This window comes from Marmota marmota, unplaced genomic scaffold, assembly GCF_001458135.2.
Source record: "Marmota marmota marmota unplaced genomic scaffold, marMar, whole genome shotgun sequence".
Classification (NCBI taxonomy): domain Eukaryota; kingdom Metazoa; phylum Chordata; class Mammalia; order Rodentia; family Sciuridae; genus Marmota; species Marmota marmota.
Window position 1 is genome coordinate 52612686 of NW_025999842.1, and position 27688 is coordinate 52640373.

The window sequence follows — 27688 nt, forward strand, 5'->3', positions numbered from 1 at the left end:
GGGAAGATCTGCACTGTGTGGAAGGGGACGCCACTGAGGACTGGAAGAGGATACCGTGAAAAGGGACGCGTCCACGTCCACGCAGCCCGAGGGCAGACATCAGGCAGGACCCGGGCAATCGTGCCACACGCTGACCTCTGGCTATGGGCAACCACGCAGCCAATCTACAGCGTCTACACAGAGAACTTCGGGCAGCACTGGGACCCTCTGGGCACGATCTGCTCTGGGGCCTGCTTGGCTGCGCGTGCAGCCGGGAGGAAGGTGGGAGTGGCCAGGGCGGGAGCAGGGGAGAGAGGCGGGGTCTGCGAGGGGCTGAGGCAGTGGGTGGGGCCAGGCTGAAAAATGTCACCTTAAACTGCATTTCCGGTCCTCACAGGAGGGCCTGAGCTCCGCTGCACCAGCACCGCTGCCCCGGTAGCCCTGCACTGGTGGGATTACCCCTTGGAGCAGAGTTGGCGACCTTGCTACGTGGGACGCGCCCAACCTGGCCAGAGCCACTGCAGAATCCTGAGGCTGGCGGGAGGAAGTCGGCTGGGGGCGAGGCCGGCGAGACCGAGACCTCGGGTTGGAGCAGCAGCCTGGAAGAGACTTTGCGCGTTCTGTGAGCCACTGCATTAGTGGGGGAGCCTCTCATTTGACTTGAGCAATCAAAATATTCTGGATATAGGGGTTTAAATTATTACAGTTGATTTCAGCCGTTCTTTTTAATTTTTAATGTGAATACTAGAAAATATAAAATTACACTTTTGTCTTACATTGTGTGTGTGTGTGTGTGTGTGTGTGTGTATCTCTGACCTCAGGGAATTGCTGACATGTTCAAAGCTCAAACTGCTTTCCTATAAGATCAGAGAGCAGAAAAATTGAATAAAAATTTAAATTGTCATCATTTCATTTCCATTCATGAATAATATACACAAATATGTATTCTCAACTGGATATGACCTTATATCCAGTGAAATATGTAAATGCGCCACTGTCTGGGCTACATCCCACTATTGGGAGGAAACTACCTTAAAATAACTCCATCCCAGGCACTGTGTGCAATTCACAGCAACTCAAAAGAAAAAAGAATTCCAGGGGCAGTGGTGCATGCTTGTAATATCAGTTACTTGAGAAGCCATCACAGGAGAATTTGAGATCCTGTCCAAAATTTAAAGTGTGTGTGTGTTAGCACAAATGATGCACATATGAGGAAGATGGGAGATGGGAAACAAACCCGGGATCAGGGGACTTTTCTTTTTTAGGTATTCAGAGGTGGAGTCAATTGGTGGAACCCTGGCATGGCTTATGTGGGGAGGCAGAAAATGGCAAGGGTCTAAAGCCAGTGTCTGAGTTATAGATGCTTCCTTTAGGGTGGGACAAGAGGTCAATTCCTGGAGTGTATTGGGGTCCCCCTTATTAATTAGGGTGGTTCAGGAATGTGAATAGGGCATTTCTTGGAGCTTATTGTATTGGGGTCAGCTGACCCATTAGGGTGTGCTGGTGGGGTGTCAGGTGCCAGTTCCTTTTGTATTCCTTCACAGTGGCTAAGGCCTGGGATTTTAAATGAAAGAAATTTAGGGAAAATGTCCTTGGACTTATTCTCCATCTCTCTCTCTATCTGTCTATCTATAGGGGTTCAATAGTAGAGTATCCATATGTCCACTTCCTAATCTTGCAACAACAACAAAAAGGACCAGCCAAGAACCTGTCATTCTGATTTCATTCATTCCTGGGTTGTGATACCCATAATAAGAATCTATCAGGGCCAAGATCCGTTTTCCCAGACGTGAGAATTGAACATCCCAGAAATCAAGGTAAGCATGGAAAGCAAGTTTTATTTAAAGTATAGAACAGAGATAGACTACTCTGCAGAGGAGGGGTCCCAGAACTGGGTGTCAGAGGAAGTGGTGGTGTCCTGCCCCTTTTGTTCTCATGGCCTCTTCTCCCAGCATCCTGCTTACTAAGACCAATGACCAGAAAGTGGGCCAAAGGTGGAAAGATCCAGACAGGAAGCTAGTGGCCCGGAGGCATTAATTAACAACTCCAATAACTACCTGCAGAGAGGAACAATTCCCTGGTGGAAGGCCACCTTGGCAACAGGTAGAGGAGGGAAAAGTGCTCTGGAGGTTTTGGCATTTCATTTCCTCCTGAATCAGCCTCCATCTTTCTGACCCAATCATTTATTACCATATCGACTGCCTATTTGTGTCCCCTCCAGTTGTATGCAACCTACTGTCCCTCAGAAGTTAAGCTAACTAGGCTCAGTGGGGCCCGAAGCCCTGTCCAATCTGGCACTTGGGTGAAGACTCTCCAATTCATATACAGCCTATTGAAGTGGGGACTGGCTTCCACATTCTGATTAAGTCTTTGTGTCTGGATCCCTCCATTCTTTCAATTCTTTTCTAGACACCCTCCTCAATGCTCAGGAGACCCAGGATTCTGTGCTACACAAGTGAGCAACCTGAAAGCCAGGAAATGGTGAGTATTCATTCATTGGCATTTTGAGACTGGGCAGGGAGGCAGTTTGAAGCCAGCCCAACTGGCAATGACAGGAAGTAGAAATTGTGGCTGGGGATTCCTGGTGGTCCTATCCAGAATCTGACAGCCTGAGGGTTTCTCTGTGGCAGCTAAGCTCTCAGGCCCCTCTGAGCAGTCTAGTGGACTCAGGTCAGCATTTGAGATCCTGGGTGTCCTGTTCCATTATTGGATGGTACATTTCAGCCCCTTCCTGAAGCCCTACGTGGGCTTCAATGTTCTAGTAGCTCAGCATCTCCCCAGATTTTGTGGAGAAGACTGGGATAACCACAGGGGAAAACCCAACTCCATGGGTTATGTTCTTGCATGAGAGAAGCTGTGCTTTGTAGGGGCCTGTTTTTATTTTGAGCTTTTGAACAACCTTAATATGTTTTTAAAAACATGTTTATTAAATTTATATTGTCACCAACATTTGTATATACTCATAGGCTCTCGAGTAGCTATTATCTTTCAGATTTTGGTTTGATTTGGTACTAGGAATTGAACCCAGGGGTACTTAATTACTGAGTCACATTCATAGCCCTTTCTATGTTTTATTTTGAGAGAGGGTCTTGCTAAGTTGCTTAGAGTCTCACTAAGTTGATGCAGCTGGCTTTAAACTCATGACTCTCCTGCCTCAGGCTCCCAAGCCACTGGGATTACAGACGTGCACCACCTCACCTGACTCTTTCAGATTTTTATAATAGATATTCTAACAGCACTGCCCAAGCTGTAGGAAATCTATTTGATTGGTGCATTAAATCCCTGATGCAAATTTATGTCAAGTAGCCAGTGGAGAAATGTTCTGTAAAGCTTTTCTGGGAATAATCAGGGCTCTGTGGTTTCTAACTCCTTTTTTGTACTACTGGTGGGGATCATAGTCCACAAAATTGTTGGCAAAACAATGTAAATTCATTTGTTTGCAACCTATGAAGATTTGCACATGCTCGGTCACCTTTGCTTCCAGAATTTGGAACTTCAGAATATAGTAACTTGAACAAAACAATGTTAAAGTTGAGACATTCGATGCATGAACAAACTCCTTCTAAAAGCAATTTGGTAGTCCTGGAGTTATTACTGGGGCAAGTTAGTGGTGAAGCAGAGCTCAGGACTGTTTGCTCGGACTATTAGTGGTTTGCTGTATTTTCCCCTGTTAAACCCACAATGCAAGCTAGAGAGAAGCTAATCTGCCAGCAACAGCAGTTGGCAAAATATGCTGGCAAATCTCTTTTAGAGATAAACTGACACCTTTGAGATTTGGCTATTTGTCTGCCTTGATCCCAGCCATTGAAGCACTTGGAAAGACTCTCAAGGCCATAAAAAAATCACAATATTTTCAGTGGTTCAGATACTTTTGTATCACTTCTCCCCCATTTCTCTTTATTGAGGTTGATGCCGGCTGTTGGGGATTTGGTTCCAAACATGGTACTTTGCTCAAGACAGGGTGAATGCCCAAGTGTACCCCAGATTTTCCTACTCATTGAAGATAGAAATTTTTAAAATTGCTTAAAGTATCTAAGTCTCTCAACTCATTTATGACTGTCAAAGAGGCACTCATAACATGAATAGCTTTTTATTATGTCTGGAATTTTAATATTCTGTTTTATTTTCAACATCATCCCCATTTAACATTTGCCTTTTCTTGTGATGCTAAGGTTTGAACCCAGTACCTTGAGACACTTGGTAAAGGAAAACTTTCCTTCCATAAAAATATTGGCAGTTCTGAAATTTTTACAGGAACAAGCTATAGATTGGAACTCATTAAGTGCTAAACACTCATAAAGACTCCAATTGGTACAATGTATTTTTCTCATTTTAACTCTGATGCAGGCTAGAGAGTAGCTCAACTGTCAGCAACATTAGTTGGCAGATTACCCTAGCAAATCTCTTCTAGGCAGAAGCCTAGTCCTTCAAGATTTAACTTTTTGCTCCTGATCCCAGGGATTGAAGCCCACAGTCGCACTTACTTGAACATAAAAAACCATCACTTTTTCTGTGTTCTTAGTACTTATGAATGTGTAGATCCTTCTTTAGCACTAGCTAAATTAAGATATAAACCACTGGAAAATTTAGAGTTAGGGTGTTATATATGTGGTGTTATATATCTTCCTCTTCTCAGGGTGACATTGACTCTTGGTGATTCTGTTCCAATTCTGAAGCATATTGCCTAAGGCTGGACTAAGACCCAAGCCTACCCCAGCTTTTCTTAATCATTTAGTGTCAGACCCTCCTATTCTTCTGTATTCCCAACATCGCACTCCCATAAGATATACCTTTTACTGTTGTGCTGGAATTTGATTTCAGTGCCTTCCATAATGTATAAACACATTACACCAGTGAACTGTGCCCCCAAAGTCCTTTACATTTGGCCATATCATCCATTTACATGTAATGTTATTCTTGATGTGTTTAGATTTATGTAGGCCTTTCAATTGCTATTAAATTTTTACATACATACATATTCCCCCTATGGGTTTTTGTTTGAATTATGATTCCTTATTATTTCAAAGTAACTTCTATGTCTCTTTTACATGATAGTGATGAGTTTTATCATGTACATAAGTGGTGTGTATAATTGAGTCTTTTATGTCCTTATGTATATTTTTTATTTTCTCAAATTCTATATATTTCTTTCTTAACATGTATGCCTGTAAAATATTACGTGTAATATATCACATGTATATGACATCTATATAAAGCTATGGAGAGTTTCACAATATTTGTCAAGGTGGATAACAGTTTGATAAAAATAGGTCCTGGAAACCATTTTCCCCCTTTTACTATGTATCTCTTCCCCAATGTCCATTGCCCCTTCTCCATGCCCTGGGTTTCATGTGCTTTGACCAATGCAGCTGTACCCTTCAGTGTTATCATGGTTCATATGTACAGTAATTTTTATAAGCATACGCTTCTGCTGGGCAATGATCATGTATTTTCTTTTAATATATTTTTTTAGTTGTAGTGGAACACAATACCTTTATTTATTTATTCATTTTTATGTGGTGCTGAGGATTGAACCCAGGGCCCCTGCACATGCTAGGCAGGTGCTCTACTGCTGAGCCACAACCCCAGCCCCGATGGTGTATTTTTAATAGCCAGTTTCTTTCAAGAAATAACAACTTTTACTCCCTCTTTAGTTCATAGTTTTTTGCTCCATATTTTTACTGATACTGTTTAATTTTGTCTCAGAGATGTGATTTTATTTCGTCTTTTTTTCTGATTTCTAAAGATATTGAGCTATTTTATGATTTTTGAACATGATTATTGAAACATTATGTTTCTCCTTATAAAGTGGCTATTCAGCTCTCTTTCTGTCTCCTCCTCCTCCTCTTCCTCCTCCTTCTTCTTCTTCTTCTTCTCAGGATTGAACTCAGGGACACTCAACCACTGAGCCACATCACACCCTGTTTTGTATTTTATTTAGAGATAGGGTCTCACTGAGTTTCTTAGTACCTCAGTTTCGTTGAGGCTGGCTTTGAACTCACAATCCTCCTGTCTTAGCCTCCCCAGCCACTGGGATTACAGGTGTGCACCACCATGCCCAGCTCCTTTCTTTCTTTTAAAAGTGTTTTGTTATATGTGAAGTGATTAGTTTCTCACAGTCTTTCACTTCAGTTTTTACCCTTTAATGGTATCATATCATAAGTACACATTTTATTTTAATATTTTCCAGTTTGGGAATCAAAAGATTATTTTCTTTAACTTTGGAAACAAATAACTGTCTTTCTTTCTGTATTTTCATTGTTATTATTATTATTTTATTTTGGAGATTGAAGGCAGGTATGTCATGGTGCTCAACCACATTCACAGTTCTTTCTAAAGTTTATTTTGAATAAGCATCTCACTAAGTTGCTCAGGCTGACCTTGATCTTGCAATTCTTCTATTTTTTCCTTCTAAGTAGCTGGTATTACAGTCATCCACCAGTATATCAACTGTATAAATCCCTGTCTTATAATAACTTTGGTATATTTTATATTTTTCTTTTATATTAAAGTATTTCTTACTAGTAAAAATGATTTCTTAAGTCATATTAGGAAAGGATGCAATGGCACTTTTGTCACACAGATACCCCATTTTCCCATCAGCTTTCTTTGAAAAGGATGTCATTTTTCTCCTTTACTACAGTACAGTTTCTATCTTTTATTATGGTCTAAATTGCCAGCATCTTCTTAAGGATTCTTTCTTTAGTTCCACAGGGATAATTATTCATCTCATTATGAGGTCATACTCATTGCTATAATGTTATATCCTATATTCATATGTGGCATAATGTGTTTATCAATGGAATTTCACATACACTGATGTCTACAATATAACTTAGGTATGTAGTGGTCTATACCAAGTTGGACTGTGTCAATACCCTGTATCATTTGCAAAATGACAGAATCACCTTATGATGCATTATCCAGAATGTATCCCCATCATTAAGTGAGGCATCATTATATATAAGCATAATTGTTACGATTATATAATATATAAATAATATGCAGTTTTTATTTGTGAAATTTACCAAAACTCTTTCAATTTATTTGTGTTCTAAATGCAACATCTGACATTACTGACACTTTTTAATATCTTTAAATTTTGCTCATTTGCTTAGCATTTTTCTTTACTCTTTTTTTTTTTTTTAAATAAAAATTGCTTTTTTCGCCAGGAACAGTGGCACATGCCTATAATCCCAGTGGCTTGAGAGGCTGAGGCGGGAGGATTGTGAGTTCAAAGCTAGCCTCAGCAAAAACGAGGTTCTAAGCAACTCAGTGAGACCCTGTCTCTAAATAAAATACAAAATAGGGCTGGGGATGTACCTCAGTGGTCGAGTGCCCCTAAGTTTAATTCCGGGTACCCACCCCACAAAAATTGCCTTTTTGAAAATATCAAAACTGATAGCTAACGAATTCTCAGTTTCTTTTTAAATTTATCATTTTATAGTGTGTGATTCTTTTTAACCTTAATGTAGACACATAACACATTTTTCAGGTTTATTGGTATAATTACCTATACATATTTAAGGTGCACACTTTTATCTTTTAACATGAACACATCCATAAAAACAGCCCGGTGATCTACAGAATTAATATATCCATTACCCCAAAGTATTTTCTAGTTCCCTTTTGAGGTCTCTAATTTCTGCTCTTCCCCACCATATTTATTTAATGAATTTGATCTTATTAATCAAGGCAAATACTGGACCAGCATCAAAACTATACATATCAATAAATTATTACAAAGGAAACATACCATATAACTACTGTTTATATTAAGAAATGAAATATTAATATTAATTAATATTAATATTAGTGAAACTTCATGTCCTCTTGCTTTTACTATGCACTCCTGTTTCCTTAGTGGTAACAACAACTTTTCTTTTCCAAATAGTTCTTTTTAAAACAAAACAAAACAAAACAAAAAAACAGAAGTAGACCATTTATTTGCTTAATTATAAAAAAAAAAAAGTGTACAAGAAGGCAGTTTATTGTCAGTTTATTGTCTAGGAAACCAAACCTGACTACAATCTTGCTTGATGATTTGTTGGTGGAGCAAATCTGAGGGTGATCCAGGGATCAGAAACAAGAGGGATAGCTCAGGATGTCAGGTTGGGCCATTAAAAGGGCAGTTAAGAGAGGCTACCTGAGGATAAGAATTGGTGGGGTGGGTGAAGAAAACAAAGAGTGGATATGGATTACTGGAGACTAGCTGGGGTGCTCAGTTAAAACAGCTCACAAAGTGGATCAACAGCAAATTTAAGCTGGATGAGTAGTGTCTGGAAAGAAAGAAATAACAAGAATTGGGGTGAAAAAAGAGTATGCATCTCTGGTGTGTGGCAGGGAGTCAAGTGTGTGGTTACACTTATCTAATTATACCACCAACTCCTGGTCCTTAGAAATTTTCAAATATTAGGCCAGTGGCATAAGTGTCATGCTGTCACAACATTTTATGTCCTTTCCCACTTAGGATCCACTTTTTTCTCATAGTCTGCATCCTGTACATCCTCACTCATTTCTTCTTCCTCAAATGCTTTCTCCTCCTCCTTCACCACCCTTTCTGCTGCTTTTTCCAGTTTGCCCTTTCATCCATCTTCTCCTTTTTCTGATTCTTGACTCTCAACTATGCCACGTTCTCTCTGCATTTCTCTGACGTTGTTGTGGGACTGGGAACAGGCTTGTAGGAATCTCAGGTACCAGGGTCCTGATTTAGGGGACCTGGACTGTGGAAGATGGTGGCAGATGCAGTCTAGTTGGTGGTGAAGGCAGCAATGGCAGCTACCTGCTGGAACATTCTGAGAGTTTCTGGGTGCATTTCTATTTTGTCAAAGAGTAGAATTGATGAAGGTAGTACCAAACCAATCTTCAAAGTGGTTCTACAATTTTGCATGGCCAACAGAAGTGTCTGACAATTCCAATCACTTAACAGATTTGTAATTTTTAGACATTTTATTAGATCTTCTGCCTTTTTATTTCATGTTCTCCTTCCCAATGGGTATTCAATAGTGTATTAACTTTAGTGTTAACTTGTCTTAGTAGTATTGATTTATACTCCTATTTGTATATTTACATGACAGTTGAATATTTCCTCCTTTGTGAAGTGCATTTAAAAATGTTTTGAATGTGCTTTATACTCTTTTGGTATGTCTTTTTTCCACATGTATTCAGCACCCCATTCATTCTGCAATATAAACCTTTTGCTACATATGTACTCTGCAAATATTTCCTCTGACTTCATGTTTTATCTTTGATCATTGTGCATACATTGATCTAAAATGAAAAAAGTGGCCTTCAGAGATATGAATCCATAGAAATTTACAGGGAAATATCTTAGATATTGAGTAACAGAGATAACAGATATATGTAGATTCCCTCCTCATAGTATTAGAGAAGCACCATGCACATGTATTGTAAGGGGATGACCAAGGACATGCACAAAGGATGACTAGAGTGTTAATTGGGATAAACTGAGGTTCCATGGGATTGGGAAAGTTTCCTAAGACCTGCTATCTGGACATGGCTCTCTACTCTCCATTTGGATTTGACTCATTCCAATGAGATTACTTATGTTTGGTGATCTATGAATTTTGTCCCTTCAGGATTTTGGAGACAGTGTATGATGCCACTCTTTATCCATCTTACTCACTTTTGTAGTTCTTCAACCTGTCCTGCTCAGTTCTGCCAGCCCAGGGTCCCCTCTTCTTTCTTCGTTCTCCTGTGCACAAAATTTCCTTTTCTGTAATTCTGTCAAATACTGTGTGAAAGGATAAACTCACTGGAGGATCTGCCATCTATGGTGCTATGGTGCCCAGATCCTGTGGAGTTTGAAGGTTGTAACCTGTTGGGAAACCACCATGTTCTATAAAAAGATAGCTTATCTGTCTTTATGCTTTTGAAGGTTGCATCTACATAAAAACAAGTGAAGCATTTGTGACCACAAGACAAGGAATATTAGCAGTTACCAGAAGCTGGAACAATTCTCTTCTAGAGCCTCCAGAGAGAATGTAACTTTGTTAGAACTTTAATTTAATCCTGTATCACGATAATGAAAATATCCATGACTGTAAAAGAACAAGTTTCTATTTTTTTAAGCTGTTATATTTGTGATTATTTCCTTCAGTAGCAGTAAGAATCCAAGGTTGTTTGTTTGTTTTGTCTTGTTTTCAAGTTAAATTGACTATGTGGCCAAACTGAAGCATGCTAAAGTGGTAGGTGTCACAGATAAGTAGTGACTGGCTGTACAGGTAGTACACATATTTGGAAATCACAATTGAATGGTGAATACCTTATTGTCAATAACAGCTTGGTCAGGCAAATTCTTCAGTATGAACTATTAATGTGTTTTTATTTTCTTTTCCTTAACTACTGCTTTCTCAGAATGTCACTGTGGTGTGACTGGAGAAAGTCGTCCCTCTATCCTTTAAACAACTTCTCAATACTTATTCCTTATGAAATATTTTGCTCTAAAACTAAGGGGAATATTTTTATTATTTGCAGGGAGCAAACCTGATTTACAAAAGAGGAGGGTTGGGCTGGGGATGTGGCTCAAGCGGTAGCGCGCTTGCCTGGCATGCCTGCGGCCCGGGTTCGATCCTCAGCACCACATACAAACAAAGATGTTGTGTCTGCTGAAAACTAAAAAATAAATATTAAAATTTCTGTCTGTCTGTCTATCTGTCTGTCTGTCTGTCTCTCTCTCTCTCTAAAGAAAAAAAAGAGGAGGGCTGATGCTGACAGAAATTTCATGATCAGACTTATTTTTCTTTTGGGAGATTGGCAGATTTCTTTATTATTTCTGACTTCTACTTGATTCAGAGCAGGGAATTTGCTGGCTCACGTTTCTTTCATCTTTTTTTTTTTCTGGGTAAATGTGTTTGTATCTGATTTGTCTTGTTTGTTTCTGTAAGTATTGCATTTGCCTAGATTCCCACCAACGTCTTTGACATGGTGAAATTTAGGAGTTCTGTAGCTTCTTTGCGTCTCTTGCTGTCGTAGTTTTGTTCGCTCCCTAAATGAGAAATATCAGAGTTTGCAAAGTGGATATTTTCAAGGTCATAAAAAATGAAGTGTGCAATGTTGGGAAAAATGAGAAGGAATGGAAAAGCCAACCAAGGTTGTGTTCCTGGGCTTGTGACCAAGGCGGTGACTTTTTGCTTCAATGGTCTCTAAAGTAAATTTTCATATATGTAGATAAAAAATTAATTTGACTATGTCCACATATATTGGACTGTTATCCATTTCTAACCTGTCTGAAAGCTGTCACCAGGGCTATTAATCGGTCTCCCAATTTCTTATTGTGCAGTGTTCAGTGACCTTGAAACCATACTTTGAACTCCCTTTCCATAACTTTATAAAGCTGAGAGCAAAATATCAAGTAGAACTTAGAACAGTTAGTATAACAAATAATAATTCCTGCTGCTTAGATGATGGTTTCTGAGGCTATAATTAATGACATTAAAAACTTAAATTTAGGATTATCTGGCACATAGGAAAGCAAATCTTTTCAAAAGAACGTATCTACTACTACTGTAGCAAAAATGTCACTAATACATTTTTATAATTTCTCAGTATTACCTATTAAATTATGTATGTGATATATCATTGTCAAAGTTTTACCTCCCTGCCAAAGTTTTATAATATATTAGCAGTCGTACAAGTTCTTTTCAGACATGTTTTTTAGAATTTGCATTCATTTTAGCTACTTAATGAAAATTACAATGATAATTTTAGAATAAAAAAAAATAAATTGTCATTACAAAGGTCATTGTAGCATTTGGAAAGCACACAAAGCTCACAAATAATTATGTGACTCATTAATGGGATACTGTCTTCTTCATCATCTTTGTGTGCATAAATATGTAGGAATACACATTGAAGATAAAACCCAAGGCCTCCTGCATGCTAGGTAAATGCTATACCACTGAACTACACATTTTTTATGTTTTGTTTACTGGTGAATGTGTCACCATACCCTGTCCATATGTCAGTCAGCATACAACATTGAAGATTATACAATTTTTAGAGAGATTTACATCATGACAGGGTGAAGATTGCAAACATATTCAAAGTATTTTCTGTATGTAAAGTTATCAAAATTGCCAAACACACCAATAGCAGAAAGGTATTGAACTCCCATTCCTATAACTTTACAAAGCTGAGAGCAAAATATCAAGTAGAACTTAGAACAGTTAGTATAACAAATAATAATTTCTGCTGCTTAGATGGTTTATAGTCAATAATTCATAGTCACTCTAAATGCTCCAAGAGGTATAGAGCAAGAAAACACAGGGCCCCAGTAAAAGTAGATATGAACCTATGCAACATGAATGTACATTTTTCTTCTTAATTGATTTAGAAAGAAGTGTTATAAAACTATACATATACATTTTCCTCTTCACCATCTTTTTCATCTTCTTTTTTGGTACAAAAGATTAAATCCAGTGGCACTCAACAACTGGTCCTTTCTATTTTGAGACAGTGTCTCGCTAGTTTGCTTAGGGTCTTGCTAATGAGGTGAGGCTATCTTTGAATTTGTGATCCTCCTGCATCAGCCTCCCAGTCTGCTGACCCACATAATGGGGACTGACAATCAGGATTCTGCATTTTTTTTGTGCGGTGCCAGATTGGTGATGTCAGTCTGTCCTGAAGCCCTCTCTGTACCTCCTTGCTCACACCCCTTCAAAGTGGATGTTAAAGACAGGATCATGACAGGAGAATTCTGATTGATATATTTTGGAGTAGTTGTGGCCTATGGTGTTTTCAGTCATTTTTTCCTCCCCAGATGTCACACATTTTTTAGTGTTTTCCAAATGTATGGTAAGCATGATTTTCCTAAATGTTGTCTTTACTCACCCAATTCACTATATTCTGTAGTATGTTTGATTGTAGTACATTTCAAATAACACTGCATTTTAATTCACTTTTTATCTCTGAATTTTGGATGTAATTTTTAAAAATATGGAAAACAGGATTATCACCTGACTCGGCCTCTATTAAAAAATGTTTGTTCCTAATGCCAGGTGTGGTAGTGTGTGTGTCTATAATCTTGGCAGCTCAGGAGGATCACAAGTTTGAGAATAAAAATAAAAATGGGCTGGGGGAATATTGATCAGTGGTTAAGCACACCTGGATTCAATCCCTGGTACCAAAATAAAAAAAAAATTGAATCTCTTGTCTATTTGTCTTCTGTAAGCATAGATAGCAAGTTTAGGGCCCCCTTAGGGAACTTTAGAGTGTGATGTATCTTCAGTCTCTGCCATGTCTTTGACTTGTCTTGGTTTTCAGAATTGCATGAAGTTGACCCAAGATCAGCTTCCCAGAAACACATTATTGGTCAATCATGTAGTTTCTGGAATTGAAGAGAAAGGCAGAGATGATTCTTATCTTCTTTCAGATGAGGAGAAAAAGTAGGTGTCATTCAGGGAGGAAAGATGATAAATTCTCAGAATTGTAAATGGAGAATAAACTATCCCACAGAACTAGGAAAACCATCCCAGAGAATTTGTGCAGCAGCCTCCAAGGGAAAACTCACTATATGCAGATGGGAAGGAATACTGCAGAGCCTCATGGTGGGGATGGTCATACAGTATTTAAGCAAGTAAGAGGGGGATTGGAGAATGTCCCATTTCCGCCTCACTTTCTCCTTATCTATGAAATGTATTTTATCAGTCACATTTGAAAGATAGAAGAATTATTCCTAAGAGGACAGATATAGGCAAACTTCAGGAAAAAAATCATATGCAATTTAAGGTCAATTTTTGAGCCTGTAAAAGAATATCATGAATGGCTAAGATAGTTCTTAATGAGGAGTCTCCCTGGAGGTATTAACCCTCTGCTACCACCATTCATGAAAGAAGCCCTTAATCTGAGAGAAGGTACAGGGCATTAGAAAACTGGGGATCAAGAGGCAGAGATGTTTGTAATTGGGATATGATGGAGAGAGTGATGATCTATCTGTGGGTATAATTTTTATTGTTGTGGGGCTACTTTTAGACTGTTAGATTAGACAAATACAGATATAGGTAATAAGTGACATTTTTCCTAATATTGCAATAGTTGGAAAGCACCAAATATAAGATCTAGATGCATCTCAAAGTTAGGCTGTGAAGGGCTTGCTTTCATAGGGAAGAGCAAATAAAATGTAAAGAAGGTGAAAGAGGAATGGATAAATGGAGGGCAGAACCTTCAGATCCAGCTGGGCACACTAGCACATGCTAGTAATCACAACTACTCAGAGGTTGAGGCAGAAAGTTCACAAGATGTATGTTAGTGTGAGCAACTTAGTGAGATTCTGTCTCAAAAGCAAAAATAACAAATTGAAAAGGCCAGGGATGTACCTCATTGTAGAATGCCCCATTACTACAAAAATAAAATAAAATAAAAATGAAAGAATCCTTTACCCTGAAGCCAGTCTATACTTATGAGTTTTTAGAAAAATGGTGTGTATGTTGGTTTAGGCTGACATGAGATGGTTCAATGTTCCAAGGTTTGTACATAGAGGAAAAACTTAAGCTAAGTTTGGTTAACCAAATTTTTTTTCTGATCACTGAATGTGAAAGTGTTCAACTAAGGGTTTTTGTTTTTTGTTTTGTTTTTGTAGTGCTGGGGATTGAACCCAGGGCCTTATGCATGTGAGGCAAGCACTGTACCAACTGAGCTATATCCCCAGCCCAACTAATTTTTTTTTTTTTTTTTTTTTTTTTTGTGGAAAAACGTGGGACTTTGAAAGTGAGTGTCTGAATCACCATAGTTAAAATAGGGGGATCATGTAAGTCATGATGAGAAGGGGCTATTTGCTGCTGAGGAGAACACAAAAATTGGAGGGAATATCTTTAGTTATTTCCTAGGATTGCCTATGTGACCCGTTTTCCATGCTCTGTACATGTTTTCTTTTTTTTTAATATTTATTTTTTCGTTTTAGGTGGACACAATATCTTCATTTTATTTTTATGTGGTGCTGAGAATTGAACCCAGGGCCTCACACATGCTAGGCGAGCACTCTACCACTTGAGCCACATCCCTAGCCCTCTGTACATGTTTTCTATTGTCACTTTCCCAAGTTATATATTTTACAAGAAGTTGGTATACCTAAGTAAAGTGTGTTTCTTTGTTCCATAGTAGTTCTATCAAATTATGTAACTCAAGTCTGTAGTTGTAAGGATCAGAGATATTAGCCTTATTACTGGAAATAGCAAATTCCTGTCTTCAAATGAAATAAGTGCTAGGGATGTAGCCTAGTGGTAGATCATGAAATTGCCTGAATGCAATCCCTAGTACAAAACAACATCAACAAAAACTCATCAAGTTTGAGTATTTTTACTCAATTCATGGTGCATACTTACTGATTAAAATTGTGTGAATAAAATTGGGAAGCAGAGAAACCTGAGCTCAGTGACTTCAAGCAAAAACTTATCTTAAACCTGCAAAGAGGTCCTTGAATATTCATATGTTCTGATAGCATTAGAGGCAGATTTTCAAGATGTGGGTTTGAGTCATAGATAATCACTCCTGACAAAGAAGCCAAGAGAAGGGGGAAGACTCAGAATGTAGTTGGTTTTCAGTTATGTTTCCCAGATCAAGGCCTACATTGAGTTTTATTCCCCAAATACCTTGTATATAAAACTTATAAACTCCCATCACTATAATTCATATTTGTGTTTAACATGTTTTAGCTACTTAATTTCTTTTTCTTCTCACAGTAGTTAATTTTAGCTCTTGAAATGATACATTCCCTACATCCAGAGACTTGCCTCCACTCTTACACTTTAGTCTTACTCATATGGTGAATTCATGACCTTCAGCATTGAATATATTTAATTTTTGACAAATAAATCTACTACCCTAGATTTCCATTGGGGGTGTTGGTGGGTCATTAGATATTGCTAAAGAAGAAAACCATGCTTCCTTTACATTCCAGCTGGACACTCTATCAACTTTAAGTACACAAGAATGAATAAAATGTACATTAAAATCAGATAATATTCATTGCCCATAGTAATTTAGAAAGTCCTCGAAATAAAGAATAATTAGAAGAGACATATCCTCTAGACTATTAAAGAAACTTTTGAACTACACTATTAGCACTTACTGAGCATAGAAGTATATGAAATGATTGTCTGATCAGGAGTAGGTTGACTTTGTGCTTTGCTTTTTATTTTGTTTTGTTTTGCAAGTGATATCACAGCAGTGACTTTGTGTCCTTTTATTTACATTGATATTTTTATACCATATATATCTACCAGATTCTTTCCCAATAAAGATAATTGATTCTTTTTATTATTGAGTATCTTTTCAGAATTTTTAAGAATAATCTATATAAATCATCATATTTGATACATATTCTTCTTTCTTTGTAATTTCTCTTTGCTTGTGGCTTGCTTTGGGGAATGTAAACTCTTAGTTTTTGTTTACCAGAGATATCAGCCTTATTACTGGAGGTTCTGAAGCAAACACTAGTTCTGTATGTTTTCATTTTATTCCACTTCGAATTCAAAGACATACACATAACATCCTCCCTACATTTTCAGTAAAAGAAACAATTTCCAAGTGCTTTAAAATTCTTAAATATAGCTCAAAAATGATGGATGAAAGAAAACCTACCATTGAAAATACAAGTCTCAGAAACTCTCTTTTCTTTCTATTCTTTATTGCATGTATCTCAATCATGTGATTAAAAAGCAAAGCATCAACCCTAAATTTATTTATAAGTTTGATACAATTAAATTTATTTTTTATTTACATGAAAAAATTTAATATATGAAAGCTGCCATTTTTAATGTGTGTGCTAAAATATAAAATATCATTTGATTTTGCTGCTTTTTTTCATTAGTTCTAATTAGCTATACATGACAGTAGAATGATTTTGACACATTGTACAGAAAGAAGTATGATTTATCATTCCTCTGGGCTGTACATGGTGTAGAGGAACACCAGTAGTGTAATCGTACATGTGTATATAGGGTAGTAATGTCTGTCTCATCCTATCATCCTTCCCTTCCCTACAGCCCCACACCTCCCCTGACTCCCCTCGGCACAATCCAAAGTTCCTTCATTCTTCCCTCCACTCCGCCCCTACTTATCAGAGAAAATATTTGGCTTTTGGTTTTGGGGGATTGGCTTATGTCACTTAGCATGGTATTCTCTACTTCCATCCATTTACCTGCAAATGAATAATTTCATTCTTCTTGATTTTACTGCCTTCTTAATATGTATCCATTTCCCTTCTCAGTTAAAATAACTGACCATCCTACTCTGAAATTTCTTTTAATTCTATAGTTTATTTTGACCTTTATAGTCTATTTATTTTTTTGTTTAATGAATAATAGTTCAGATAAACTTGGGCAAAACCCAGGTGCTACCATATACTGGAGATTTGACAAAATGTCCTAAAAGATAAAAACTATTACTGCCTTCATAGATTATTTTGAGATTTATTCATTAAGATACAAAAAACTCTTGGAGAGATATCTATATTTTTAAGGGAGAGAAAATTCTTATTGCAATTTGCCATAATAATAAAATGTATATAAGCCTTAAATATTTGAATGCAAATTCATCAGAGAATTTTTCCTTTAGTGTTCCACCTCATTACTATTCATCAGCTTCCTTTGGACCATTGGCATTTGCATCACTAGAGAGCTTGCTACTTACTCAAACCCAAACCACATCTTAGAAATACAGAATCACTGTCTGTCCTTTAGTAAATTCTCCAATACATGGTTGCACCCATTAAAATTGAGAATCACTCTTCTAACTCACTGTAAGATTCTTATCTGAAAAGTATACATAATTTCTCTTAAAAACATAAGCAATTAAAATATATATTCTGTTTCTTTTCTTAATTTTACATTTTATTTCATGAAAGTGTAGTATGTACACTGATTTTTGTTGTTGTTGTTTGCTTATTTTGGACTTATGTCATTCTCTCTCTTGAGACATTCTCTTTCTTCAAACTTAGATAATATGTTAGAGAACATTACTATATTAAAAAATGTCATATTGAATGATTGAGTTCACTCCCCTATGTGAAAGCCAGTTCTAACTCTCATTACAATTTGTGTCAAGTTAAAAACTGTGTCAGTGATCATATGGTTGATGTGATATTTATTTACTCATTTTTATTTCAGGAACCCTTGACATTCAGGGATGTGTTCATTGATTTCTCTGAAGAGGAATGGGAATGCCTGGATTCTGCTCAGCAGACTTTATATAGAGATGTGATGTTAGAGATCTATAGAAACCTGGTATTTTTGGGTGAGCATAAATTTCCTTTAGAATTCCTAATTCATTGTCAATATTTACTTTTCTTCCTTTGTAGAATATTTCTTGGAAGCTTCTGTTCTGCATGAAAATGTTATAGATTCTTGTTTTTAGGATGAAGATTGGGCTTTTTTGAGTAGAAAATAAAATGTTAAAGGTATTTGTTTTTATATTTAACCTATCTTTTTTATTATTCTTTTTACTTTTGATAGTTCAAAATAGTGCTCACAATCAGAAGATTGAAAATATTTCTAAAGTATTTGAATGATTCTGCCAGGAAAAAAAAACATTTGGAATAACAATTGTCTAGAATCTTCTATGATATATATATATATATATATATACATACATACACACATATATTCTAATGAGTACAGCATTAATATTGTTTCTATTAAGAAACAATAGTAGTTACAACAACAGTACCACAATGAGTCATATTCCATTTTCCAATAAACACATCTTGTTCTAAGTCATCCTTAGTCATCTTTCTGTCCCAAAAGAAATAACCTTGGAATTTAAAGAGAAAAGCTACAGTAGCCATATCAAAGTGAGTAGAAATCAATGAAGCAAAGGACACATAGAAGAGGTCTAAATGTCAAAGATGAAGTCACATTTTGAAATGTCAATTGAGAAGCTATAAATCAATAGAATGCTTTTTCAAACCTAAGTTTATTTCTGTTGCAATCATTGAAGAGCATAGCTTGTCCTGTTTATCATGCTTTCTAATTCTATAAGCTCTTTCTTTTTCTCCAGTCATCTCCCTACTTTCAAATTAACAACCGTCTCCCCAGTGCCTGTGAGGGTGTGCATAAGTTGACAGACATTTATCGATCTTGAAAATATGCACACATTTGTGCCTACCTCTAGCTTAAACAACCTCAATGTATTAAAATCAAAGAACAGGTTCTCTGATTTAAATATTTATTCTTTCAAATTTTCTCATCAAAGCTTTGTATGAAAGCTTATCCTGGATTTTCTGGGAAATTTTTCTGCCATGTAATGGATATGAATCAGTCACAATGCTTGCTCTTAGTGGCTATATAATTACAGCTGAAAATTGTGGTTTAAATAATGATTCTTAAATAAGAGTCATTCAAAATTTTTTGAGTTAAATTTTCTCTCATTTTTGTGTCTCTTTTTGAGTTTCACTGTTTAGAGTAGCTTCAGTATTGTGCCATAGATTTTCTCACATCAGTGAATATTGTTTTCATTTTACACATATAAGTTATAATTGGATAAAAATTTTTATGACTTCACATTTTAGGACAATATTAGTCAAAATTAAAATATGTATGAACCATTTAATTTTCAATTGAATTACATATGCTTTTACATGCTTGTATAAATATTACCCCAGTTTTGTTTATGACTTGTGTATAGTCTCTTTTTTTTCTTTTATGCCACTGAGGATTGAACCCAGGGTCTTTTGCAACCAACTGAGTTGTATTGCCAGCTTTAGTATCTTGATTGTTTACTCTGCTTAGGTGATTATTCATATAATTCATCTAAATTTTATGTGTGTGTTTATATAATTTATATGTATTTTATATATTAATTATAGTATTTTGCAATTAATTTTATCATATATTATGTACATTTATATAATAAAATTTAGATGAATTATATGAATATTTAATATTATATGAATATATTATATATATATATCCCCCCCCCCCCCGGGATTGAACTCAGAAGTGCTATAATACTGAGCTACATCCCCAACCACAATTCTACTTTTATTTTGAATCAGGTTTTTGCTAAGTCATTTTTTTTAATATTTAGTTTTTAGTTGTAGTTGGAAACAATACCTTTATTTTATTTATTTATATGTGGTGCTGAGGATGGAACCCAAGGCCTTGCATGTGCTAGGCAAGTGTTCTACCACTGAGCCACAACCCCAGCCCTTGCTAAGTCATTTTATATTTGCATTTCCCTGCCATAGCCTTCCAAGTAGCTAGAATTATTAGCATATTCATCATCTATGTGTAGGTGAATCTATTCTCTTGTCTTGGAGCAAGATTTTAGCATTTTGTTTTATTTTTAATTTTTTTTTAGTTGTTGATGGACACAATACCTGTATTTATTTATTTTTATGTGGTACTGAGGATCAAACCCAGTGCCTCACACATACCAGATAAGTGTGCTACCACTGAGCCATAACCCTAGCCCCAAGACTTTAGCATTTTAAAGGTAGCTCACAAAGAATGTTACAATTCTGTTTATCTTTTATATTTTTTTCAAATTTTAATTGTGATCAAAACCATTTACTTACTTTCACTTAAACTTACTGTCTTACATATTTTAAATATACTGTTCAGTAGTGTTGTTTCAAATTATTTGGTAACATATTTCTGGAAAGCTTATATCAAATAAAAGTAAAATTCAATTCTCATTAAAAGAATTTGTCTCTCACCCTTCCATCCCAAACACCATTTCTTCTGGCCTGTATGTTTGATTATTTTAGATATCTCATAAGTAGAATCACATGGTATTTGTCTATTTGTTAATGACTTCTTTCAGTTCACATAATATCATAAAGATTAATCATTATAGGTGTTATAAAATTTCTTATTTGTAAAGTTGAAAAACGTTTCATAGTTTACTTCAAATTTCCTTCATCCACTCATAGGAAAGGATATTTCATTTGTGTTACATATTTGGCTCTATAGAATTATGTTGTAATGAGCACAGATGTGTAAATATGTCTTGATTTGACCATCAAATCAAGGGCCAATTGCTACACTGTCAGTTTTGTTACATATGTCAATTTGTCTAACTTCATTTTAACATAAAACTATTGGATATTGTACCTTTTATTATTTTATTTAATTAATTTATTTATTTTAATTGTAGTTGAACACAATACCTTTATTTTATTTATTTATTTATTTATTTACGTGGTGCTGAGGATAGAACCCAGGCTTGCATGTGCTAGGCAAGAGCTCTACCACTGAGCCACAACCCCAGCCCAACCTTTTATTATTTTTATATCAGAAAGTATTTGTTTTATTTTGAATATGATTTAGTTGTTTATATACCCTGGATACTTCAAAAAATTTTTAAAATAACATTTTTTTTCTCCAAAAAGTTATATTGAATATCTGATAGGTAATACATGGACTTTCTTTAGAACTCTTTGGGAGGTAAAGGCACTTTCTTTTTGTACCAGGATTGAATCCAGGGATACTTATCCACTTAGTCACATCCCCAGCCCTTGATTTTGTTTGAGACATGGTCTCCCTAGTTGCTGAATCTGGCTTTCAACCATTGGTGAATTATTGGATATTACTTCTACTTTTGATTTCCAACTAACTACATTATGTTACAAAGCAATTTCAATATTTTAATAATGATTAACATTTGTGATTTTTTTTACCAAGTCTCTTGGAGATAATATTCCATGAACTATTGAGAAGAATGAATCTCTAAATCTAGTTGGTTCATAATATTTTTTGAAGTTTTCTAATACCTGAGTATATTCCCAATGCTTTTTTCTTCCTTTGCATTAATTGGGGGTTGATGTCCTCTACTATTACTGTGTTGCTTTCTATGGTGTTGAATTCTCTAGTGTTTGCCATCTATATTTGGGAAGTGTGATTTGAGTTTCACATGTATTTATTACTGTTTTATTTCAGAGAAGGGCCACTTTCATCTTTATACAATATTCTTTGTCTCTTATAATCTCTTATTTAATAAATTTTGTCATCTTTACACTTTTAAATGTAATATCCATTTCATACTTTTATTTTAGTCTTTTTTGTGACCTTAGATGTAAGGAGAATATCCTGTAGGTTTAGATATGATATAGTTATGTATTTTTAGTTTTAATCTTATTAGTCATGTGTTCTGAGTGGTGTTTGATAATAGTGCATTTGTACTTAAATTACTGACTAGCAGGAACTTTGTACTATAACTTTGTTAGATTTTTTTTTCTTAAATTTTTTCTACTTTTAAAAAACTGCTTTAATTTGTGGTTTATAAATTTTTATAGTGACATGTTTTGATTCCTCCCTATTTCCTTTTATATCTTCTATATCTATTTTGTTACTACTTGGAATTATATAAAAGTACTTAGTTAACACTGTATTTTAAATTGAACTTCAGTTCCTTATAAAAATCTGTGTCTTTACACGTCTTATTAATGTTTTATTATTGATATCACAGCTGATTTTATACCTTATACCCATTAACAGCGATTTATGATAATATTTATGCTTTAGTCTTTTATATTCTATAGCAGAATTAAATGTTTTATGGGCCACCATGATAGTAAAATGGAGTTTATGTTTGTGTGTATTTTGTTTTTCCTCAAAAGCTTTCATATTTTAGTGACTTTTGTAGCTATGCAGCTTTATTTTATTGGAAAGATTCAGTTTAGTAAGTCTTGTAGGATAGGTCTAAAAGTGAGGATATTTTTGAGCATATCTTGCATATCTTGAAAGCCTATATTTTTCATTACGTTTGAAGAATAGGATTTGTTGATATAGTCTTCTAGGTTGATATTTTTTCTTTTAACACATGACTGTATGCTCCAATTCCTTCCTAGGCTTCAATTAAGAAGTCACCTATTAACCATATAAAAATATCTTTATAGATGACACCTCTCTTTTTTTCTTGGTCTGCTCAAAAAAGTTCTCTTGAGTTTTAATGCTTTAATTATAATTGCTTTACCTTGAGTCTTTGAATTGAGTTTGTAACATTTGATGTATTTTCCTCCCTATATTTCTAATTTCTCAGACATTATTTATTTTCAGGGTGGGGGTGCGGTGTACCAGGGATTGAACTCAGGGGCGCTCAGCCACTGAGCCACATCTTCAGCCCTTTTTTGTATTTTATTTATTGACAGGGTCTCAGTGATTTGTTTAGTGCCTCCCTTTTGCTGAGGGTGGCTTTAAACATGTGATCCTCCTTCATCAGCCTTTTGAGCTGCTGGGATTACAGGTCGTATACATTATTTCTCAAGGAATATTTCTAGTATACAATTTCTCCTTTTGTCATTATTTTTTTCTGAATTTTATTCACTTTTTTTCATTTTTTTGGGGGGGTATTTATTTATTTATTGCAGTGCTGGGGATTGAACCTAGGATCTTGAGAATGTTAGGCAAACTCCTTAACCACTGAACTATACCCACATTCCCAGGCCTGGTATTTAGTTAGCATTTAATGCAGCTGTTTAGAGTATTCACAGGAGATTGATTTTGGATCTTTGCGGTGGATACAAAAGTCCTTGAATACCAAGTCTCTTATATAAAATAGTGGCACTTTTCTTTATTCTTAATTAGTTCATTAAAGATCTTTTAAATGGTTAATTGGCATTCTTTATATAATTAACAACTCTCAGTTTACTAACTCTCAATTTCTAGTGTTTTATATTGTTTCTTTGCTTGAGTCAATTTTCCCCTTTTTCGTGTGTGTGTGTTTGTGTGCTGTTATTTTCATTCAGATTTTTCCATTTAAAAACCCCTTAAAATAGATCACTCTAGTCATTTTAGACAATGTTTGGAATTTACCAAATAAACAAAAATAGGTCAGGTATATAAAGGGTTGTGGGTGTAGTTCAGTGGTAAATGCCCCTATGTTCAATCCCAAAGTACCCCCCAAAGATAAAAGGGAGAAAACCACTTTCTGAAATGTTTGAGTCACATGTAGAATCTGAACAGTTTGAACTGAGAGACTATGTGATTTGATGGTGTTGTGGAAACATTACTTAAAGTCTAAGTGTTGTGTTCACCTGTGGTGCTAAGAAATCTCAAGATGGTTTTGGAAGTTCTCATAAATAAATTTTTTCAGCATATTGAGTTCATATACTTCTGGATTAATGATGGCCTTGGATTATACTGATTTCTTATTTATATATTCACCTTGATAAAACTTTATATATTTGCAAATTTTTATATTCATCACAGTAAGTGGAATAATTTGCTATTTTTACTTCTTTCAGGTATATGTTCTCATCAAGCCCAAGAATTTGCACCAGAGCAGGAAATAAAATATTTATTCCAAAATATGAAAAAGGAAAGGTATGGAAAATATGACATTGAAAATTTACTTTTAAATAAAGAATGCAAAATTGTGGGAGGGAATATAGGTCAGAAAAATTATTTTAATGAACATAACAAATGCATGACTATTATTTAAAATTAAAATTATACTGTCATCAGGTATCAGTAACATAACATCTCAGAAGACTGCTTAATTCATGTCAGTAACTTTTGAGGACCTATGTGTGCCTTTAAATACATTTTCATAGCATTTTTTACATCATATCTTGCCTCTAAGTAAATTTGGAAATTTTGCTATGGAGACTATTCCATGCTTCAGTTAGTAAGTGGAATATTTTGAAACGTAGCATTGAGTTAAACATTCACTCAAACATTTCTCTAGACAAGAGATTAAATATTAGAAAACAAATTTCTGACTGATTAATCTGATCATTACTTTACAAAAAGGCTGCAATGAAAAAACAATTCCACCTGTGCTAAAGCATAGAATTTTGATGAATGTGAGAAGAGTTGTACTTACCTATTGCTTAATCAAATTTTAGATATAGATATTTGAAGAGACTTCTACATTTATGGTAAATCTTTCAAGATGTGTACCTAGGTCTTTTCCGTAACTAATTACCAGTATATTTATTTTGGTGTTAAAAAATGTAAATTCTGTGAAACTCATACGAATTTATTTTTTTAAATCTTAGAAAACATCAGTGTGATCATTTTAAACAGAAGCTTTACAAAGATAATAAAAGTGAGAAAGTTTTTAATCGAGTGTCAAAATTTATCTATCCAAGCTTTGATATTCAAGAAAAGAATGACAAATGTATGGGACGTTCAAGAGCTTTAAATAAAATTGCAAGCATTACTGAACACCAGAAAATTCATACTGGAGGGAAGTCCTACAAATTTAAAGAATGTGTAAAACCATTTAAAGATTACTCAATCCTTTATCATAGCAGTGACAAACCCTACATATGTAAAGAATGTGGTAAAGGTTTTAGTCAACCTTCAACCCTTACTAAACACCATATGATTCACTGTGGAGAGAGCCCATACAAATGGAGGAAATGTGTCAAAGTCCTTAAGTATCACTCAACCCTTATTAAACACCACAGTATTTATAATAGAGAAAAGCTCTATAAATGTAATGAATGTGGCAAAAGTTTTAATCGAAGCTCAAACCTTATTGTTCACCGTAGAATTCATACTGGAGAGAAGCCATACAAATGTGAAGAATGTGAGAAAGCCTTTCATCAAAAATCACACCTTACTCAACACCAAAGGAATCATTCTGGAGAAAAGCCCTACAAGTGTAAAGAATGTGGCAAAGCTTTTACTGTTAGGCCAAGCCTTATTGCTCACCAGAGAGTTCATACTAGAGAAAAGCCATACAAATGTGAAGAATGTGGCAAAGCTTTTAATGAAAAGTCACACCTTATCTGCCATCAGAGAATTCATACTGGAGAAAAGCCATACAAATGTAAAGAATGTGGCAAAGCTTTTACTGTTAAGACAAGCCTTATAGCTCACCAGAGAATTCATACTGGAGAAAAGCCATACAAATGTAAAGAATGTGGCAAAGCTTTTACTGTTAGGCCAAGCCTTATAGCTCACCAGAGAATTCATACGGGAGAAAAGCCATACAAATGTAAAGAATGTGACAAAGCTTTTACTCAAATCTCAAAACTTATTATTCACCAGAGAATTCATACTGGAGAAAAACCATACAAATGTAAAGAATGTGGCAAAGCTTTTATTGAAAGATCATACCTTACTCAACACCAGAGTTTTCATACTGGAGAAAAGCCGTACAAATGTAAAGAATGTGGCAAAGCTTTTTATCTAAACTCAAAACTTACTGTTCACCAGAGAATTCACACTGGAGAAAAACCCTACAAATGTAAAGAATGTGGCAAAGCATTTAATCAAAACTCAAGTCTTAATGTACACCAGAGAATTCATTCTGGAGAGAAACCATACAAATGTAAAGAATGTGGCAAAGCATTTAATCAAACCTCAAGTCTTAATGTACATCAAAAAATTCACACTGGAGAGAAAACATACAAATGTAAAGGCCATGGAATGAGGCAAAATTGTTAAGTAATCCCTCAAGTGTTACCAAGCAGCAGAGAATTCATACTTGAGAGAATCCTTACAAATATAAATGTTAAAAAGCATTTATTGTGACATCATACTTTATTGATCACCAGAAAATTCAGAGTGGAACAAAGCCCTACAATTGAAGAAAAAATGTGGCAAAGTTTTTATTCAAAGTTCAGCATTTTAAAAATGTCAAACATTATAGTAGGGATTAAACCCTACAAACGTAGAGTATGTGACAACACTTTTAAGAGAAGCTCCCACCTTACAAATCACCACCATAGATATAGTACCTGAGCCCTATAAATGTAAAGAATATGTCAAAGCTTTATTCAAATGAAAAAATTATACATTATCAAAACCTAATTCTTGTTAATATCTGCATAAAACCCTCTGTCCAAGATGCATAGCTAATATGTCAGCAAAATGTTTAACATTGAGAAAAATGTTGACATATGAGAAAAATACAGCAAAGTCATTGTTTTCCATATATTTCTGAAATGAGCATTATCAGAGAATTTCTATAAGTATAGAAAACATGGCATTACTTTTAACAGTTTCTTAAAATTTACTGGGCATCATTAGTTGATGTGATAGAAATAAAGTAACCCTCAGATATCAACATAGTGCAAATAGCTCATCCCTGAAAAAAAAAATTTGTTTATTACAAATAAAAACTAAATATATATACTCAAAAACTGGAGAAAAGTAATTTTTCCTCTAGGTAATTATATCAAAGGAAAAATACTCATTAATAAGAATTTTAAATTTGACTTTTTTCTTGTGGTGGTGGTGATGAGGATTGAACCCAGGGCTCTTGAATGCTAAGCAAATGTTCTACCACTGAGTCACATCCGTAGCCAGTGTATTCTGTGTTTTGTGAAGACTTTGCAATTATATTTGAAATACTTTATTCACATTGTGAAAGAATTTTATTACAAAATAACAGTGAATGTTTCTGAATTGTTAACACTATCATGTATTGAATTACATTTTATGATAGTTTGTAGACAACAAAGAGATACTGTTTGGTAAACAATGTGACATTTCTTTTAATCCTTTTAGGCAATGTAATCAATCTTCAAATTATGTGGAGATGATTTAATCATTTCTAAAGAAACTGGCTCAATAAATTGTGTAGCTTAATCATTTCTCATTTTTATATTTATTGTGGACAAAGACACTATAGGAAATATAATGAAAGATGATAACAAATCCAGATTGCTAAATCTTAAGTTACTATTTCAAAATTTTATTCTATAATTTATGGGTGTTTTACTGATATATTGATATCCCTTCATGTCATGAACATTGGTTTTGATTGAAATTTATTTGAATATACAAATTTTCCG

General features: G+C 35.1%; 1 protein-coding gene across 1 annotated transcript; it reads left to right on the forward strand.

Moving 5' to 3' along the window:
• Window positions 1–327: 327 nt before the first annotated feature.
• On the forward strand, window positions 328–27482 carry LOC107152258 (zinc finger protein OZF-like). Its single transcript, XM_015497778.2, is given in 7 exon segments — window positions 328–601; window positions 1615–1796; window positions 2389–2460; window positions 18105–18231; window positions 24182–24260; window positions 24938–26165; window positions 26167–27482. Coding segments are annotated over 5 exon segments (1650 nt in total). The 5' UTR covers window positions 328–601; window positions 1615–1796; window positions 2389–2400; the 3' UTR covers window positions 26323–27482.
• Window positions 27483–27688: the final 206 nt, after the last annotated feature.